The 22,009-nt window shown below is 38.1% G+C and overlaps 1 protein-coding gene across 1 annotated transcript in view; it reads left to right on the top strand.

The window, feature by feature from the left end:
* The first annotated feature begins 3,683 nt into the window (after positions 1 to 3,683).
* The window catches only part of LOC129281623 (A disintegrin and metalloproteinase with thrombospondin motifs 3-like), a 35,625-nt gene continuing 17,299 nt past the window's right edge, over positions 3,684 to 22,009 (top strand). The window contains exons 1-8 of the mRNA XM_064113418.1: positions 3,684 to 3,761; positions 3,978 to 4,017; positions 6,778 to 7,077; positions 7,615 to 7,742; positions 11,382 to 11,750; positions 13,020 to 13,103; positions 15,593 to 15,746; positions 18,959 to 19,064. Of these exons, the coding sequence (XP_063969488.1) occupies positions 3,684 to 3,761; positions 3,978 to 4,017; positions 6,778 to 7,077; positions 7,615 to 7,742; positions 11,382 to 11,750; positions 13,020 to 13,103; positions 15,593 to 15,746; positions 18,959 to 19,064 (1,259 nt within the window). The remainder of the gene's footprint in view (positions 3,762 to 3,977; positions 4,018 to 6,777; positions 7,078 to 7,614; positions 7,743 to 11,381; positions 11,751 to 13,019; positions 13,104 to 15,592; positions 15,747 to 18,958; positions 19,065 to 22,009) is intronic.

The following is a 22,009-nucleotide window of genomic DNA, read 5'->3' as shown; positions in this document are numbered from 1 at the left end:
TCTATCTATATATCTATCTATCTATCTATCTATCTATCTATCTATATATCTATCTATCTATCTATCTATCTTCTTCTTCTTCCTCCTCTTCTTCTTCTTCCCCTCTACTTTTCGTCATAATTTTGATATCTCGAAGAAACTATCGAGGCGGCTGCCCCCCCCCCTCTGGAGACCCCTGCAGCGCCACCCCTGGAGAAAGTTATGATGTCACCGGATCCAAGCTAAAACATCACCTGTCCGAGAAGATTGAACATGTTGAATATTGCTTGTAAATGACAAGATGATTTGACAGTAACATTTCGAAGAGACGAAGAAGTATTCCGCCTCCTTCGTGTTCTAGATAAAAAAAACTACCAGTTAGCTATCTTTAACTCACCATTACTTGTAAAAACATATTAGGGACGCACCATTAGATACCCAGTGGGGGGGGGGGGGGGCTGGAAGTTTGGGTTGATGCAATTTTTCCCCCTTTCTTTGAGCAATTTTTTTTCCTTACTCCATTGAGACATTTTTTTTTGGGGGGGGGAGGTTGCACCTTTCAGATGATTTGTCAGTGGACCAAGTTTTTTTTACTCTGATCTGCTGGTGAGTCAAATTTTTTTGTGTGCTCATATAGCAAGTCATTTTTTTTTGGGGGGGGGGGAACTTTCAGCCCCTGGATATCTAATGGTGCGTCCCTTACTTGTAAAAACTCATTGCTTTATTGTATGATTGCTTTTTGTTTGCAATCAATGTTTTATGTCTTTGTGATTTCACTTTTTATGTACATTTCAACCTGCCTTAAACTAGTATAGGTTCATGGACCTGGTTTTGCTTGTTTCTTTTTCATTGTTTCACTTTGTTCATTTGTATACTGCTTTTCTTTGAAATATAGAAATGATTACAATCAATCGGTCCACTAAATCTATTATTCTCTTGTTTTTACAAGTAATAGTGAGTTGAAGAAAGCTGACTGGTAGGGTACACACAAACTGAACTTAATTTGAGTCCTCTAACTTATTCATGTTTCCCCCAAAAATCAAAGCTATCCACAACATGAAGGATATTCAACAGTATTTTCTTAGGATGATTCCATTTTCAAACCATAATCAACAAAATCATGAACATGAAATATGATATTTATTTGTGATGATTTTGAGAATGATTGATTTATTGATTGATATCATTGATTGATTGGTTAATAACAAATTTATTTTCCTTTCTAATTTTCAACAAAATTACAAAGTAAATCGAATCATGGTACAAAGTAATTATTTATAATTATTCATGTCCATGATATACAAATGAAAAAAAGCGATGCCATTGACAATGCTAAAGACACAACAACGAAACCGACTCCAGGCCGACCGAACTTACGTCATTGTAAATAACGTAATAGATTTTATTGGTATGGAAACAGTTTCACAGGTGATAATGTGGCACGATACGAGATTATGCCCTTACGATCCTGATTAATTACGTTAAAAAAATTCTATGAAATTGCTGCTGATGATGATGGCGAGGGCGACGAAAATAGCGATTCACATTAATGATGATGGTGATGATGATGATGGTGATGATGTTGACGATGATGATGTTGATGAAAATTCTGAAAAGGATGACGATGGTAATGATGATGGTGATGATGATGATGATAATCATGATAAGGATGATGACTGTGGTGGCCGTGGTGGTGATGCTCGTGATGATGATGATGGTTATGATGATGATGACGATGATGATAATGATGACGATGATGCTGATGATGACGACGATTGTGATAATGATGATGATAATGATGATTACAACATTCAGTTTCAAAGCGATGACTGTTCATATTTGCAAAAAGAAGGATGGCCGCGATTTATCATTCAACCAAAACTTTAATTTTGAACAAAATCCAAAATTAACGAAATGGACGTCTTTCAACATAAGAAACTCCGAGAGGAAGAGCTGCATTGTGGTCAAGGGGTCAATCCTATGCTCCCCTCCTGACATCTTATTGGCAAATCATTACCCCCTGTTTGTCCAGTATTATCGCATCTGTTACGCGTTTCCAAGAATCTAACTTAATGGAGAGGATGGAATCTTGTCAAGTTAATCATGTTAATAGGGATGAACATGGCCGTACGCAGACCTTTTCCGGGGTCAGGGGCAAGACACATACACATTTTCGGAAGAAACTCGAAAGCGAGTGAGTGAAGCGATTGAGCATATCATGTGGGCGGTTTTGCATTTTTAAAAGTGAAAATCGAAGGATTTCGTGCACACTTTTGATGAATTTTGTGAAAATTTTCAGTAGAAAGTAAGCGTTGAAAATTTCGAAGGGGGCAACTGCCCCCCTCCCCCGGCTGCATACTACCACTGGGGTGAAATTGCGGAGAAAGAAGGAAACAAAGGTGAAAGACAGAGAACAAGGAGTTTGAGATAAAGAAGCAGAAGTGAAAGAAAAAAAGTAGATGACAATGAAGAAGAAGGAAAAGGAAGTAATAAAACTAAAGGGGAAAAGCAAATTTTAAAAAGGACGAAGAGAGAAGGCTGGCGAAACAGTCTAAGGCATAAGGAAAAGGATAGAGCGAGAGGGAGAGAGAGAGAGAGAGAGAGAGAAAGAAAGAAAGAAAGAAAGAAAGAAGAAAAAGAAGGAACAGAAGAGAACAAAAAATAAAAAGAAGCAAAAAATCTAAGAATGAAAGAAAGAAACACTCGACAAACAAATAAATGAGGACAAGGAATATATACTCTTTTCGTAGTTATTCGGTGTTTTGTATACATTCAAGCGTCCAAACTTGTGTCTTCTCCCGGGTTAAAAAGTTACAAAACATTTTAAAAGATTTGGCGCGCAGTTGCGATGTGAGACCGCCTGCGAGGAAGCCAATAAGACATTGACCCAGACCACAGCGCTCGTACCCCAGGCTCTCGGCCAAAACCACGGATGGGAGAGCCAGCCAAAAATTTATGCTTTCTGTAATGAAGATGAAGAAGCCAGATGCATCGTATTTAAACATGATAGTATAACCATTAACATGACAACATGTATCTTAATCGGACGATACTTGAATCATATTTATAACATTCCATATTCGTAACTGGAAGTGCAGTTTGAATGGTATTATAAAAATTGATATGCCAAAGAATTTTAATTAATTGCAAAACTCTGTTGTCATTATTCGTGTAATTTATATTTATTATCATTGAAATGTGACACAAAAGACGCTGAATATATAAAAGTGAGGGGTTGTTTTATCAATATTCCCCCTGTAAAAATGACTTGACTGATTTTTTTAGACAGTTCAACCCTTGTGTTTCGAAAGAAATCGTTGTGTCTTGAAGTTTAATCCAGTACTGATCATATTTTATGGGCATACCTTTAAGTTCAAGAGTGACCGCATGTGGAGGCTTAAATCAGGCGACCGAAGAAAAGTCGGGAACACTTAGAATGACTCCAAAGAATAATGAGACGAATTAACATTCTCCATCGCGGATGGAGAGAACAGATGCAGGCCACCAAAGCCAAGGATGTCACAAAATTGACTTAGATATCAAAGATGACTTCCCTCAAACAAACGGAATTCTTTTAAAGCGAGATTCGCAGAAATAAAAGGGTCATTGATTCCCTTGAGTAAAATTTCAACCCTTATTTAAAAAAAATATGGGGCGGTATTGGTAACAAAATGTAGCTGGGCGTTGTGGCGCGCGTCTGTAATATGGGGGATGACGAATTTATGCAGAGGTTTGAGGTTCGCGCCCTTTCGAATGATGATGTTAAAAGGTCGATCCTATACGTAAATAATCTTATTTGATTGCTACACGTCTTCAAAATCTTAATAGCTCACACACACACCCAAATTTCACTGAGATGAAGCATGCAGAACGGATCTGAATTTATTACTAAATATTCTTTACAATTTTTTATGCAAATGCATTTTTGATTCCATATGGCGTACAATGTAAATACCTCCAAATATTACCACTTTTCATTTTTTTTCTTTCTTTTACAGGCTGACGAATTTCAAAAGAGTGTATTGGGCAAAAAGCATGGTAAGTTAGAAATTACTTTGAAACTATTTTTTTTAAATCATAAAAACTTTTGATTTACTAGATCAGTATTATGATAAAATCGTACACGTTTAAATTGTGAGGCAGTTATCATTAGAAATGATCTACAAAGGCGAAGGGTCGAAAATCCAGATTTTTTTTCTTCAGATACATCATGCCGGTTTAAAACAAATATATGCCCCCAACCAAGTTTACCCCCACCCCCTGCCCTTGTTTAACGTATGACCATGCCGATCTGAGGTTTCGTTACATTAGCCCCGGCAACAATTGTTCCGCTGTAGATTCCACACATTAATGGAATGACCAACTTAACATTAAACCTAACATAAAACCTGATTTTAACCCTAACCTTAACCCTATATCTATATCAATTGTCGCCGGAGCAAATGTCGCCGTAGAAAATGTCGTGTCACCCGATCTGAACATAGCCCGTATTCTATCTCCTTATTGAATGACCGACAAAGGTTCTGTCGTTGAACGACTGAATATGACCGTAGATACTCCATTCATTTTAAAGGATTGATTAATCATATTTATTTCAAACATAGACATCCTTTCGATGTCATATTTCCTTCAAGGAAATTATGCGCTCTGCGCGAAAATGTGTGAACTGATGGTAAAAAACACACACACCCACAATTTCTCATGCACAAAATGTTCATCATTTTCGCTGGAATTGGTTAATCTGAACGATCAAAATAGCGAATATTTTCAACTGGTCACAGCCAGTTTGGATGATGGTGACGCCGGTCCGGTGTCATAAAGACTTGTTATAATAACAAATGGACTAATGCTATAACAAATTTAACTATCAGCCAATCAGATTGAAGGATTTTGGTAGCTTTTAACTGTTACTGTTATTTGTTATTATAACGAGTTCTATAAGCGAGTCCCAGGTGGGTGTTTCATAAAGCTGTTCATAAGTTAAGAGCGACTTTAAGAACGACCGGTGAACCTTTCTTACGCTCTACATGATCGCCAATGAACGTTTAATGGTGAATTCATTTACCACATGGAAGGATCACCAGTCGTTCTTAAAGTCTCTCTTAACTTACGAACAGCGTTCTGAAACGGCCCCTGGTGAACAAATGAATATGACCTTATATACTCCATTCAGTTTAAAGCAATGATTAATCCTATTTATTTCAACCATAAAAATATTTTCGATGTCCTATTCTTCAAGGCAATTATGCGCTCTGCGCGAAAATGTGTGAACTGATTGGTAATTTAAAAAAAGAACACACACGCACACACACACACAATTTCTCAGGCACAAAATGTTCATCATTTGCGCTGGAATTGGTTAATATGAACGATCAAAAATACTTTCAACTGGTCACAGCCATTTTGGATGATGGTGACTCCGGTTTTCTATGGTTATGATGATTGAACGGATCTATATCAATTTTGTAAACCAGGTTCCCTTGTCATAAAGACTTGTTATAATAACAAATGGACTAATTCTATAACAAATTTAACTATCAGCCAATCAGATTGAAGGATTTCGGTAGCTTTTAACTGCAAATTTGCTATTATAACAAGTTCTATGAAACGAGTCCCTGCATGTGAGTGTTTCATAAAGCTGGTCTGGTGAACCTTTCTTACGCTCTACATAATCGCCAATGAACATAATGGTGAATATCATTTACCACAATGAATGATCACCAGTCATTCTTAAAGTCAATGGTAATTTTGCCATTAATGTTAACTTCATGGAAACCTTGATTGTGATTGGCTGCTGAGCCCTGTTACCATGGTAGTTACCATGATCATATGGCAAAGTTACAACAGTTGTAAGTCCTTCATGAAACAGGCCCATGGTCCTACCCGTCATGTTTACCGCGTCAGGACTAAACATTTGCGGGACATTAATCAATCAGTCGACAGAACAATCATGTTGTTTTTCGAATGATTGATGACATGACACGATGTTTGCAACTTTGCATTTCAATTTATTTATATTTTACTTTGATAGTGCGCCAATCATGAAAGGAAGAAGTCATTTCTGTTTTACTCTCACTAATATCGTATTGATAGAATAACGATCTTCACTACATTTGTATTTGGTGCATATCAGACTGTGTGTAAATCAATTGAAGCTGCAATATTTTTTGTTTTGGCAGGAGTGAAAAAAGGATGAAACTAATTTATTACACATTTTAAGACGGATGTCAATTTCGATTCATCCACGAATATTATCAAATTCTGTAAAAAATTGCAATCATTAACTAAACATTATTAAACTGAAGGGTAAGGCGCGAAATCATACGTTAAACCGTCGGGTATAGAGTCCCTTTTTCCGTTTATTATGTCGATGTTATGAAGCTTAATCCTGAAATAGGATAAGCAGCCAATTTGAAGGTGAAATATCGCCCAAATCCTAAAAGATGTCAAACTCAACAAACTTTTAATATTGTGGTAACATGATGTTATCACATAGGTTAATAACTCTTTGATTTTTTTAGTAGTAAAAATAGACGCGAAAAAAAAAAGAAATGGAGAAGGGAGAAGAAATAAGAACATTGAGAGCGGTCTGGAGCTTGCATCTCTATAATACCCCTGTTATTCAAGTGGGGAAAAGGATGCCCCTATTAATATGCCATGCATGGCGCTGCCCCCAGGGAAATATTGTAACTAAAGTAATATTTTTCCCTACCTATCCCTCCCCCTTATGAAATGTACGAATGTGTGAAAAGTTAAAATGATGGTCATTGTGCATTTTTATTTATTTTTCACCTGCAGAACATATTCTTTCCAAACCCGACAAATATCATCTGGTCAGGCCGTACAGATCGACGCCAGATGGAGATTTCCTGAGTCACGATCTCTCGACAGCATACGAAGATGACGCCTTCGACTTTCATCAGATCCGAAGGCATGCCGAGAGACGCCGAAAGCGAAGAGCAGTCTTCGGGGAAAATTATTTGGAAGACGAGGGAACGCTCGAGCAGAAAGTGTTTCATTTTACGATGGAAGCGTTTGGTACGAGGTTCACCATCAATGTGACGAGGGACAGGGAGCTCGTGTCGCCAAATTTTGAAGGTGATTTTTTTTGCATCCTCATTTGCTCCTCCCTTTCCTTTTCCTTCTACTCCCCCTCCCCTCTGTCTTCTTTATGACAAGCATTCTGCTACGAGGTCGTCTCACGAGCATTGAGAGTTGGGAGTCACGAGTAACATACATAATCCACGAGCTATAAAGCCACAAAGAAGAAAGATCCACACGTGCGGTCGTATTGGCCTCAAGAGTTATACAGCCTGTGCACAGGGGCATCGATCCATGTTTCGAATGGAGGGGGGGGGGCAAAAGTAAAAACAAAGTCCAAAATATAATACCGAATGCGTGCAAATTCCTCCGATAAAAAATTGACACTTTTGCACTTTTATGCCAAGTTTAATGGTTTCATAGTGCTTCCGATGCTTTTTTTAAACGTATATTTGCATTGCGCATTGTTCACCTTTTTCAAGTTGCCAAAGAGGCCTAATGTTCTTGTGAAACGATGTATCTTATTTTTTAAATTATACTTATTTTTTACGTATAACACATTGCAATATCATTTGCTCTATCTTACATTGCCAGTTTATCGATACCTGTCGAACGGATCAGTTGTGATCGAGAAACCAAACATGAACTGTTTCTATCGCGGTAATGTGATCGGATCGGACCCATCATCTCCTTCAGTAGCAGTCAGCAACTGTCGTGGAATGGTATCTAAATTTCTCTAATTTAAAGGACAAGTCCACCCAATAAAAAGTTGATTTGAATAAAAAGAGAAAAATCCAACAAGCATAACACTGAAAATTTCATCAAAATCGGATGTAAAATAAAAAAATTATAATATTTTAAAGTTTCGCTTAATTTCACAAAACAGTTATATGCACATCCTGGTCTGTATGCAAATGAGGAGACTGATGACATCATCCACTCACTATTTCTTTTGTATTTTATTGTATGAAATATGAAATGTTCTCATTTTCTCCTCATTGCCAAATGAAACAACGACTGATTCCTCCCTGAACATGTGGAATTACCATCGTTTAATACTATATGCGTCAGTCAAGTTGGTCCTTATTGTCAAATCTGTAAAAAGTGAAATATTATTTAATTAAAACAATAAACAACAAAAGAAATATTGAGTGAGGGACATCATCGACTCTCATGTGCATGTCACTGAGTTGTGCATAACACTGGTTTGAGAAAATTAAGCGAAACTTTGAATTGTCATAACTTTCTTATTTCACATACGATTTCTATGAATTTTTCAGCGTTGTCCTAGTTTGATTTATCTCTATCTATTCAAACCAACATTTTTCTGGGGTGGACTTGACCTTTTACACTTCATATAGGCTTTTTGTTAGTCTTGTATGGTTGGGCAATTGTGGCTCCACATGGGGGGGGGGCAGGGAGAGGACTGCCCCAACGGTTGTTTTAAGAGGTGAAAAAATCATAGGAAAAAATAAGAAAATGGAAGAAAGAAAATAAAAACAGTTTTGGGTCTTTGGACTCTATAATTGAATATATATGCTAATCACTAGCGTACCTTCGGGGGGGGCAGAGGGGCAGTCTGCCCCCCCCCCTGACGAGCCACCACCCATGCAAAGCCACCACCCATGCATGTATCCCTGCCCCCTGACGAGCTTGAAAGACCTTTTTGCCCCCCCCTGACGAAAATCCTGGAAAATCCTAGGTACGCCAGTGATGCTAATCCATTAATTTGTATAATATTTTTAATACTTTTTACTATAATTGAATGGAAATGAAATGAAGAATTTAATTTTTTTAAATGAATTTAAGATAAAATGACGTCACCAATATGACCGTCGGCTTTTCTCCTATCGAAATATCTTGTTGCCACACATGTGGGCAGAAGCATTTTAATTTTTATTTCTGTATCTCACTATCTAACTTACCATAAACATGGTCATATGAATTTGCACCCATCTATGATATTAATATGATTTTGCAAATCATATTCAGTAATATGTCTTCTACATTTGAATTTGACATGCCTTTGCCCATGCTTTTGACCTCATTTTGTAAAATCGCTTACAAAATAATGATTGCGACCTTCTCACTTCCGATGCTACTGGCTTTCGTCCATGTTGCGTGGGTTGTAGTGCAATGTATCCATGCCGAGTTTTCTTTTTTTTTCAAATCAAAATTGGAAATGAAATGAGTTTGTGAAACAAACAACACTGCAAAAGTAGTACCCATTTCAGTTTGCCTACAATATTAATTGAACATTTTCATAAAGATAAGTGTCCATGGTTTAACTGAACATGTTTGGATACAGATTGAAGTAACATTACAAATGTATTGTTTGCCTTTACTAGATTTTAACATCTTATAAAAATTACGATTATTAATGATTTGAAAATAATGTGCATTTGATATTATGTCTTAAAGTGACAACAAACTGTTATGCATGATCAGTGATTTACTCTAACCTTGTTGTATTGTTGCCAACATAAACGCTGAACATTTGATCAAAGTCGGACGTGAAATAAGAAAGTTACGGCATCTTAAATTTTCGCTTGAATATATAGACTTGTATGAGAGAGTCGATTACGTATGAAATATGGAATCGATATTTTTCTTCTATTAATGTAAAAAATGGCTTGACTCCTCCTTGGAAATGTAAAGAGTTATCGTGATTCATTCAAAAGTGATTAACCATCAAATCGACAAAATATAAATATTTTGATTCTCCTCTATTCATTCAATTCAACTCGAATTTGTTTAAACTTGGTCTATCTTCCTAGACTTTATGAATTAAAAAACATGAAAAAAAATGTATAGACCCGCCCGTAGACAGGGATGGACGGGGAAACCTTGATAACAAACTGATGGGAAGTTCCGCCTACAGCGGGATCAATATCCTGTTGTATGTTTTCAATGTCAAAAACTACTAGGAGTATATGTAAACATTGTTTTGGTAGTTTAAGTGGCTATTGAAATCATGCCAGGCCCATAGGAAGGAGGGAGAGGCGGGGGGGGGGGGGAGGGGGGGGGGTGAGCAATGATCTGAAAAGACTCATGGTGTTGGCAAAAGATCCCCGTGTCATTGATACTAAAGGAAATCACAAGATACTGATGGCCGTACGCAGATCCGCATACATTTTTTTCGGAGAACTTCGAAAGCGAGGGAGCGAAGCGGCCTAGATTGTCATTTTGATGCTTTTGCACATTTTCTAAAGAGAGATTTAATGATTTCGTGCACACTTTTGGTGAATTATGTGAAAATTTTAATTGAGAAATATAAGTTTTCACAATGTCTGCGTACGGCCATGAAAACACTATACTTCTCAACACTTCAATTCATTTATTACCATTCATAACGACATGACTCTGCTATTCGGAAGGATCTGTAGGCCGAGGTGGACTCCGTGTTTGAATTGAAAGATACAAAATTACAAATTGAAATCGCCAAAGATCAAAGGAGCATGAGCAAATAGGCCAAATCGGAAATAAAACCTGAGCACGTGAAGATTAAGGGAATTTTTACCTTGAATCTAAAACACACTCTCATGAAATTCTTAGGAATTGCCTGACATTGCAACACTAAATTTATGTCGAATAGATTCGAAAAACGCTGGGCCTCATCATTAAAATGCGGGTGACTAGAATAGCTCGTCTTTAGGTGCTTGCAGGGGCGTCGATCAATTTTTCAGATTGGGGGGGGGGGGGGGCAAAATCATGAATCAACTTTCCAAAGGCGCTCGATCACACAAAACAAACAAACTCACCCACACACACACACACACCCTTATATGCCTATATATATATCTATATACACACACACACACACACACACATATATATATATATAAATATGTATATGACTCATGAGATAGAGACACATATCTCACCAACAAATTAATGCAAGCGCGAAGCGCGAGCTGAATTTTTTTTGTATACTGATCTGATAACAGGAAAAAGGTGCCTGTTTAGGACTGTTTGTCATGAGGATACATATCTCACTACACAGATAATGCGAGTGCCGAGAGCCGGAGGTGAAATTTCTTTATATTCTGACCTGTAAGCTTGATATTCTATGCATTTTTGGTACCAATGATTAAGATGGGTATCTAAAAAACAATATATGCGAGCGCGAAGCGCGAGCTGAAAATTTTGATATTTTGATCAGAAAAAAATTGAGTTTAATGGACGTTTTTAATTAAGAACAAGATATATATCCAACAAAAGATTATTGCAAATCGAACCGCGAGTTATTTTGAGGCTTAGAACTGAAAACGGGACATTCTATTCACCTATTAATCATGAAAAGTATGGGTTTTTGCTACAGAAATAATAATGATTATTTCTATTCATTTTGTGTCAAACAGAGTGGATTGATCAAGGCTTTTGATGAGGAATACTTCATAGAACCTCTAGAGCTGGTGGGTACGCAATCCGAAACATACAACTACACTGATACCGGGCTCATCCACGTCATGTATCGCAGCAAAGACGCGCACAGGATAGATGGAACGGGCGATTTTGACTTGCACAATGACGTCATGTTTTCCGGCGCTCAGCTCCGGCGCCAAACCGCCAAACAGGCGGGACGCGCAACTCGCAGACGATCAAAGCGGGCACCTCGACTCGTCACCAGGCAACACTACGTGGAAACCATGGTAACCCTTGATCTCAGCGTTCATAGTTTCCATGGAGAAGATGCCAGTGCTGTATACGTACTCACAATTATGAACATCGTAAGTATTAATATATTCATCAAAAGAATTTCCGTTGCAGTCGACAAGTTGTTACACCGATTATTTTGTTGTGTCGACCCAATGTGTCGACTTTTGTGTGTTAACAGTTCCATAATTGTGAATCATGCATGATTCATAATTATGGTGTAGTGATTCAATCATACCTCACACTTCTTTATTTATACTGAGGACTAGTTTTGCCGTGCTTCGCACAACCATATTGCCTACGCCATGTATTCAATATTGCAAGTCGACCTTGTGTCGACATATTGTAATTGAAACTTTCTTGTTGATAAATCAAATGTGATTGCCGGCTAGGCTGTTCTGAAACAAAATAATGTGTAGTGCCTCGCTTAGTATTTTTTCTTTCTTTCATTCTTTTTTTGTCTCTTTGTTTCTTACTTTCTTTCATTCTTTCCTATAAGTCGAGACATCTATTGGGCCTAAGACAAAGTATAAGTCATGAAAAGGAGACATAAAAACAATAAGAAGTGTCATTCCACTTCAGGTGTTCCGTCGCGTTTTAACAGAACTGCATGAAAATATTGAATAATAATTTTGTTTCTATCTTATTTTATTCAAATATATTTCAGGATAACAAGATCCCAGGGACCCGTAACACAAATGTAATGGCCTATCACGATCATCGTTGCACGCGCATTTTGCTCAGTAGACTGACTGGGAACCAATCAGAATCGCTCTTTCAAAATTAGTGTTGCGGGCCCCAGGACACTGTTTTTTATCTTGGTCCTGTATAAAAAGACATAACATGTATACATAAAATAAGGGGCGGATCTAGAAAGGGGACACATTTTTACGAGGAAAAAAGCACACAAAAAAGGAGGGGGTTTCAACCCAAAATAAGGGGATTTCGTCCACGAAAAAATTTGACAAGCAAAAAAAAAAAGAAAAAGGGTCTTCACTTTCGAAAGGGGGCACAGTTCTGTTTTAACGGCATTTTTATATTACAAACATTACACATTCTAATTGTGCCTCTCAAAGGGGGGGGGGGGGGCATGTCCGGCTGTGCCCCCCCCCCCCCTGGATCCGCCAGTGCATAAAATTTGCATTTATAAGACTAAAAATACATAGTAACATAAGTGTAAATCAAGACTGCAACTTATCGTAGATAAAGAATACAGGATAAATGAAATAGACAAATGGAAGCACAATCAAACAATTATAACTATAATCTATACAAAAGGAAGATGAAAAAGAAGATGAAATGTTAAATAATAATGAAATAATTTGTTTTTCGATTCATTGCAGGTGAACATGGTCTACGCTCATCCATCATTGGAAGCTAAGATTGAATTCGTTATCACAAGATTCAACCTTCTCAACGAAGAGCTGGTAGGTATTTGAATCAAATTCTTTTTTTAAACAGATAAATAAACATAGTACGGAAAATACGAATGTATCAAATACAAACTTAGAAATGACATAGATAGCACATAGCAATATTAAATTCAAATACGAAATATTTATTGATATAAAGGGTCGTATAATCTGGATAAAACTCGAACAGCACGTAAGACTTTTAAACTGATACTTTGAATATGAGTAGATTATTTTGAAAGAAAGAAAAGAATCTTGAACTCTCAGACAATCTACTTATTTCGAATATAGTTTCCTTGTCAGAGGAAGAGTTAAAGGATCTATATTGATAAAATACAAGACAACATTCGACTAAAAATCAAGTTTCAATTTTTAGTTCATTCGAGCTTTCAATCAAGCGAGATATTGCAAAAGTTTAACAAAAAGAAATATATAAAATTATAGATTTGGGACCCCATAGAAACAGAGCTTGCGAGAGGGACCCCGTAATCAAAAGGAACATAACCATCATACCAAAACAAAGTAAGTTATATGTAATATTATAGCAAGAATTATATTGATAAAAAACATATTTACAAATTAAATTTAACTTCAAATATGGTAGTTCAAATATAGACAGGCACATCCAAACACTCCCTCACACGTACACCGTCACCCCAACGCCCACAACTACCCACGCTTGACGAGTATTGTATTTTTCCTCCTGTCATTATTTTAATAGAATTTATCAAGTACCTATATTATATATATAACGTGTTAATTTAAATTAGACGTGATGGTGTAAAGCAATCGTAAAGGCTCAAATTAAGGGAAGGAAAAACATGTTTTCAAAAAATATAGAATTTAATCTAGGAACATTGACAGTGGCGTAACTACGGGGGGGCATGGGGGGTCACGTGCCCCCCCAATCGGCTGACCAAAAAAAAAAAAAAAAAAAAAAAAAAAAAAAACGGGGAAAGGAGAAAAAGAGGGAGAAAGGAAGAGAAACGTACTGGGGTAAGAAGAAATTATTGTTCATTATGATGTTATATTAAATTATAATTATGTTGTTATATTACATTACATTACATAATAAATATTTTTTTCATAACTTTATGAAACATAATTCACTCAGGACCTATGTAGATCTTCATTGTTCCTGGTGCTCGCATTGACTGTTTAACGAGATATATAATCCTGTTGTACTGAAACCTCCCGTTTTCAAGTCAATATACACCAAATTTATTTCCTCGCACTTCGAGATATTATTGTTTTATGTACAAGAGTATGCTTCTTTTTCATGACTGCCCCATTTTAAGGTCTTAATATAAAACATTTCCTGTCCGTGCTAATGTTCGCATTAGTGGATTGGTGAGATATGTCTGCTCTCCATGAATTCCTAGAATCAGTCCTTAAAATGTCCCTTTTTCTGATCTGAATATCAAAAAATTTCAGCTCGCGCTTCGCGCTCGCATCATTTGGTTAGTGAAATACGTATGGTCTTAGTGAATTCCTACAAACAAGCCTTAGAATGCCCCTCTTCAGGACTGAATTTCCTAAATTTTAAGCTCGCGCTTCGCGCTCGCAATATTTGATTAGTGAGATGCGTATAATGATTATTACAATTACTCCAAGTGCTTAATGCGTTTAGATGTAATTCTAACAAAATCAGCAAGAGCTTGGCACTTGCATTAGATGACTATGGTGAGATATGTATACTCTTAATGGATTCCTAAATTATAGTCCTTAAAAATCTCCCTGTTTGAGGTCAATATACAAAAATTTCAGCTCGCGCTTCGCACTCGCATTGTTTAGTGAGAGAGGTACGTATCATGATTACAAAAATTTGATTATAATGTCCCTTTTTAGGTCTGAATATCAAAAATGTTCAGCTCGCGCTTGCATTATTTGATCAGTGAGATACATATCCGTTTAATGACACTGTCCTTAAAATGTCTCTATTAGGCCAGTATACCTGTCAACTTAGCGCGCTTCGCGCGCTCACTAAGTGACTCAAAATTTTTGCTGGTGCCCCCCCAATGCCGTGACCCACGGTACGCCACTGAACATTGAGACCAATTTAGTTGAAGAGTTGCTTACTAATTTCAAGAAATATAGTGAAATCTCTCTATAATGAGTGTTGTTCATCATACCATAAGTGCTTTCAAAACTGTAATGCACGCATCCTATTGATAATTTCGTTGAAAACAAAACTATATCGTATAAAACATTGCTATTTATCATTTTATATTTTTAACCTAGGGATAAAAAAGCGAATGTTAAAACACAAGAGAGTGTAGGGATTAACTTATAGTTTAGGGCAACGTTTAGTAGGGTTTTTTTTTTCAATAAAAAAGTTTGAAAAGTGTGATATACGGTCATGGCCTAGAATGGCCTAATCTATTTTGTAAAAATCTTTAGAACCATTTAATGACACGGTATTAATGTCGACATTCATAAAGATATTTTTGTTATATATAAAGGAAGGGTTAAACTTAATTCATATCCTATTTTCTTTTCTTCAGTCCAATCAATTAGTGGCAGTCAACAACTCTGCCAGGAGTCTCTCGAACACTTGTCGCTTTGCAAGAGCTCAACGGAAAGTCATCGACGACGATGGTTCGGAAAAGTATTTCGATCACTCCATCTTCTTAACTCGGACAACCTTTGGGCCGGCAGGTAAAAGGAGATATAGTGCATATAGTATACATGTTATTCTAACGCCCAATACGTGAGATAATGTATTAAGAAATGTTCCCCGACATGGGCCTTTCATAGAGGACTTGTTATGGTATATTACCATGACAACATGGCTCAGGGCTCAATCACAATTAAGGTTTCCACGGTAGTTACAATAATTTCATTTCATTTCGTTTATTTCCATTTTCAACAATTACAGTTTGTTTTGTATATTTTGACATATAAATAACAAAACATATTTCAAGTATCCCTGTACAAAAATTATATTCAAGATTATAACATATCAGGTTGGAAATGGAGGAGGCTGCTAAAAAGCGGAGCTTGTAGAGTGCAGCATCCTAATAAATATTCTTGTAGTTGCATAGCATATAAAATCAAAATAACAACTTGAGCATGAACCAGTTAAATTAAAAGGAAATAGGGGAAATTAAAATAGAAAAGGAAATAAGAGAAAGAGAGATTATAGGTCTTCAGAATCCGAACAGATTCCTATCGTCTAACATGTCTAACGAGATTCTTCTCAGGCGAATTCAACTTAAATACCCCTTTCCAATCTAAATGATAAGCGTCTATAGTTCAAAGGCTTGATGTCTTATCTTCTTCAACCTTGTCACGACTAGGCCAGCCTCGAACCGTAGACTTCGAGTTTACAAGACGGGCGCTTTACCACTGCGAAACCAGATTCCATGGTGATGATCTAAGTGAAATTAATTAATGGGTACAAATTAACTTTGAAAATTTCACGAAACATTTTGCATCGTCGGTATTTCCAATAGTCTGACCGGGAAATTATAAGTGACAAACAATTCCCTGGTCTGACATTAAACATAAGTTTCATTACATCGCTATTATAATATTAGAGAGATGAAAGAAAAAAAAGTTCCCAGCTCCAAATATTTCATAAATGGTTTTTATATGAGCATGTTAGAAAAGATGCATGTTTGCATAATGCTATATAAAATTACCCATGTAGAGTTCTTATTTTATACGCCAAATAAAAAAAAGGCTATATCGTTTCGTAGAGTTTCATAAAGTTCATCTATTTTTCTTGATTCATTTCATTCAATTTCTCATGATTTTCATGAAGTAGTATTTAGTTTTCTTTCTTCTTCATGGTATGCCATTTTCTCTCTTTAAAGGGATGGTCCAGGCTGGAAATATTTATATCTCAATAGAGTAAAATTCACAGAGCAAAATGATGAAAATTTGATCAAAATCGGATAACAAATAACACAGTTATTGAATGTTAAAGATTTGCATTATTCCGGTGAAACAGTTCTAGGCATGTCTTCATGAAAATTCATTAGGTGGGCTGATGATGTCATATCCCCACTTGTTCTTTTGTATTTTATTATATGAAATTAGGTTTATTCAAACATTTTCTACCAAGAACTAAAACAATTGGATTGACAACTGATTAAGTGCATTTAGTTATTTATTGCCGCAACTTATTTAATCACAATGGAGACACATCATTTACACATGTATGAAAAAGTGAATCAATTATGATTCCATGTAATAACATAAGAAAATGGAAAGTGGGGATATGACATCATCAGCCCACTTAATGAATATTCATGATGATGTGTATATAACTGCATGTTTACACAAAATATTGATAAACTTTAAAATTCAATAACTTCGTTATTTGTTATCCGATTTTGATTAAATTTTCAGCAGTTTGCTTAATGAATTTTGCTCTATTTATTTGGATATTAATATTTTCAGCCCGGACCATCCCTTAAAAAAATTGTGTTTTTGCACCATTCTATCTATGACGTCATGGTATGTTCAACTTATTGCATCATGAAATGAATGCCTGATGAATGCCACTTGGTTACTGTTAGTTAGTTTTCTATTAGTTTTTTAGTAGCCTGCACCGTGAAAGCATGACAAAATATATTTTCATGAGCTCTATTTTTATCCCCCCTTTTCTCTCTCTCTTTCATTCTCTATCTCCCTCTCGTTTTGTCCTTACCCCTCCATTACAAATCGTCAACTTCTTTGCCCCTTTTCTGGTTGATGTTGCTACTCCCATTTCCCTTTCTAATTTCCCCCATTATTTCTCCTCGATTTTCCCTTAATGCCCTATTCCTCTTGGGATTTTCTTATTTTCTCACCATTCTTCTTTTACCCCATATCGCTTTCCACCCCCTTGTTTGTATTCTCATGTTATAATTAAAACGTATCGTCCCCTTGTTGCAAAACCTTCGACTTCTTTCCATCCCCATCATTGCCCTCGCAATTGTTTGTGCAAACTCGCTAAACATAACCGTTTTGTCCCTGTTCCTCCATCATGTTAATGGTCAAAACCATCTTCATTTGCGTCGCTTCTTCCTGCTTTCTCTTTACATCCCCATCATTGCCCTCGCAATTGTTTGTGCAAACTCGCTAAACATTACCGTTTTGTCCCTGTTCCTCCATCATGTTAATGGTCAAAACCATCTTCATTTGCGTCGCTTCTTCCTGCTTTCTCTTTACATCCCCATCATTGCCCTCGCAATTGTTTGTGCAAACTCGCTAAACATTACCGTTTTGTCCCTGTTCCTCCATCATGTTAATGGTCAAAACCATCTTCATTTGCGTCGCTTCTTTCTGCTTTCTATTTACTCAATCTCCTTTTCCTTCTTCTAACTTCTCTTCTGCATTCCTTCAATCCTTCATCATCACACATTCATTCATTCCACCCCGCGTCAAAATTAACCACTACATAGGCTACGCACCAGTTGGGTATGTGTGCCATGTCTCTCATAGCTGCTCTCTGATAAAGGACGACGGTCTCCAAACCTCTTTCGTAGTAGCCCACGAAACAGGTCATATGTAAGTACCTCAAATCATATGTGTCTTAACCCCATGTGACGTGTTCATCCGTGTTTGTTCCTGGGGAGCGTTTTTATCAACATGTTGATCCGACAACTCTGACAACTTTCCTTGATTCTGATTGGCTTAGAAGCCTTGTTACTACGGTAACTGTCGGATAAAACAGGACTTGTCGGATCAAATCCTTTTGTGAAACGCTTCCCAGGTGGTCCAGTCACACCAACGAAGCCGGCTCCAAACCGACCCGTGATCCGATATGCCATTCAAAAGAACTATCGTCTTTGATCGGTCTGGAGTCGGTTTCTTTTTGTGACGGTAGCATCATTATGCAACCCCTTCCCTGTACGCATCAATGTCATATCTTCCTTTAGGAATTGCCCCAATGGGACTTATGTGCTATGTCTACTTCAGTTGCTCTCTCACGAAGGATGATGGGCTGGGATCTGCGTTTGTCCTTGCCCACGAAGTGGGCCATGTGTAAGTAATTGTAATGGGTTTGGAAACAGTTGCTTCTGAAATTCCATGGCACTCAATCTAACATGTTCCTGAACTCTGTTTCTCGTATACCGTGCCCTCTGTCTCACTCAAAGGGATGTATTTATCTAATATGGTCCATTATCTTACTTCCGAGGGTGATACGAAGCAATATTGCAATTAGGCGTCATCAAATACTTCATATGTGAAACAATTCAAGTATAAGAACCAATGCGACACTATGCGACATTGTCGTGCATGTGAGACATTGGATTCAGGGCAATCGCGATTAGGTACGTAGAAAGAAAATGTGTGATGGGTAAATGAAACAAGCCCTTTTGTTTAAGTTAGTGTCTCTCGAATCTTCTCTGAAATATAAGCATTATTGGAACACGGTAGGACATAAGGTTTGAGACATTCTAATGTGAGACGTTGGATTAAATAGCTGTGATGAGACAGGCTGATGGTGTAGGATACAACACATGATTATAGGCAGTGGAGTAACGTGCAAGGTAGATCAAAGCAAAGCTCTCCTTGACCAGAACGTTCCAGCGCCATTCCAAATAGGTGGGAGCTCTAATGGCGCATAGGTTCGATGAGAATGTAAGAACATCATGGGAAATATGATTGGTGGAACGCAAGGCCACTTGAATGTGAATCAATGTGATATAGGATCGATGGAACACTAGGCAACTTGAATGTGCATAAATGGGACATGGAATCTGTAGAACGAAGCTAGGTCACTTGAATGTCAACCAATTGGACATAGGATCGGTGGAACCCAAGGCCATGTGCATGTGAAGCATTGGGACATAGGATCTGTGGAACTCAAGACCAATGGGACAAATGATCGGTTGAATGCAAGACCAACGGGACACAGGGTCGATAGAGTGCAAGACCAATGTAACACAAGATCAGTGGAACGCAAGACCAATGTGACCTAGGATCGGTGGAATGCAGGACCAATGTGACATAGAATCGGTGGAAGTCAAGACCAATGTGACGTAGGTTGGTGGAACGCAAGACCAATGTGACATAGGATCGGTGGAACTCAAGACCAATGTGACATAGGATCGGTGGAACGGAAGACCAATGTGACATAAGATCGGTGGAACGGAAGACCAATGTGACATAGGATCGGTGGAACTCAAGTCCAATGTGACATAGGATCGGTGGAAAGGAAGACCAATGTGACCTAGGATCGGTGGAACACGGGACCAATGGGACATAAGATCGGTGGAACGGAAGACAAATGTGACCTAGGATCGGTGGAACACGGGACCAATGGGACATAGGATCAGTGGAACGGAAGACCAATGTGACATAGGATCAGTGGAACTCAAGACCAATGGGACAAATGATCGGCTGAATGCAAGACCAATGGGACATAGGATCGATGGAACGCAAGACCAAGGGACATAGGATCGGTGGAACGCAAGACCAATGGGACATAGGATCGGTGGAACGCAAGACCAATGTGACATAGGATCGGTGGAACGCAAGACCAATGTGACATAGGATCGGTGGAACTCAAGACCAATGTGACATAGGATCGGTGGAACGCAAGGCCAATGTGACATAGGATCGGTGGAACTCAAGACCAATGTGACATAGGATCGGTGGAACGCAAGGCCAATGTGACATAGAATTGGTGGAGCACAAGACCAATGTGACATAGAATCGGTGGAACTCAAGACCAATGTGACATAGGATCGGTGGAACGCAAGGCCAATGTGACATAGAATTGGTGGAGCACAAGACCACTTGAATGTGTACCAAAGGGACAGAGAACCAATTAAACTGAACTCTCCATTACAAATCTTCATTGGACGTATCGATTGTTAAACCATATTTATTCTGAATATGGTTAGTAGGACCGCCATGGGAAAGAGGACGAAGATCTGTTACAGGGACCAATGGGATGGGCTTACATTGCCACAAAAGTTTTGTTTTACAAAACCTATTTGTATGTGTGTTTTGCTTTTGCTTTGTTTTGTTGTTGTGTTTTTTTGTTGTTGTGTTTTTCGTTTCAATGTCAAGAAACAACTAGTATACTCTGCGTAAGTCGATTTTTCCGTATTAAGTCGAATAATCGCCTAACTAGAAACATTATTTCAGACCAGAATATGTAAAAATGTGTGTCATCGACATCCTCTTAGTCGAATTTTGCCTAGGTTAAACGGATTATTGCGATCCCAAGAGATACGACTAAAGCCCCTTTCACAATTGACGTACGACCACTTGCGACCTTTTGGTCGTGCGACAGGCTGCAACAGGCATCAATCGCCAGTCATCTCATAATATCGCACAGAGGCTTTCACAGTTGCAACAGCTGTCGTACAACAAAAACAACCAGTAAAACCCGTTGCACGAGTAAGTCGCTTATGATCCTATTGTGCTCGTGCGATCACATGCGAGTGTTGCACGAGGGATTGCGAGGGGAACGGTCGCACACAACGGTAGTGCAATGTTGTAAGCCGTTGCGATCGGTCTTGCAACAGTCTTATCGCCATCATATTATCGCACCCAGTCGCAAGACAGGTCTCTGTACATGTAGGTCGCTAGCACATGTGCAAGTGTTGTACGACCTCCAGTCGAGTAAATGCGACTACTTAGTTGTGCCACCTCTCGCACCAAGTCGTGCAACGTTGAACAACACTCCCACGATGATCGCCCGACCGATGGTACGACCCCGGATACGAGCTGATGCGAGTGAATCGGTCGTATTTGATCGCGTTCGGATTTTGAACATGTTCAAAGTTCAGATGTGACCAGTCACGACCACCTCGAGTTCGTGCGACCGTCTACAACGACTGCGAGTGCTCGCAAGTCACCAAGAGATCGATCGTACAACAGCAGGAAAAAACTGTTGCAGGCGGTCGTAAACTGGTCGGATGTCAATTGTGAAAGGGGCTGTACGGTCGCATCCATGCGAATGCAACGGTAGT

Source organism: Lytechinus pictus, chromosome 18 (genome assembly GCF_037042905.1).
Source record: "Lytechinus pictus isolate F3 Inbred chromosome 18, Lp3.0, whole genome shotgun sequence".
NCBI lineage: Eukaryota > Metazoa > Echinodermata > Echinoidea > Temnopleuroida > Toxopneustidae > Lytechinus > Lytechinus pictus.
Note: the sequence above shows the minus strand (reverse complement) of the source record. Positions and strands in the feature narration are given on the sequence as shown.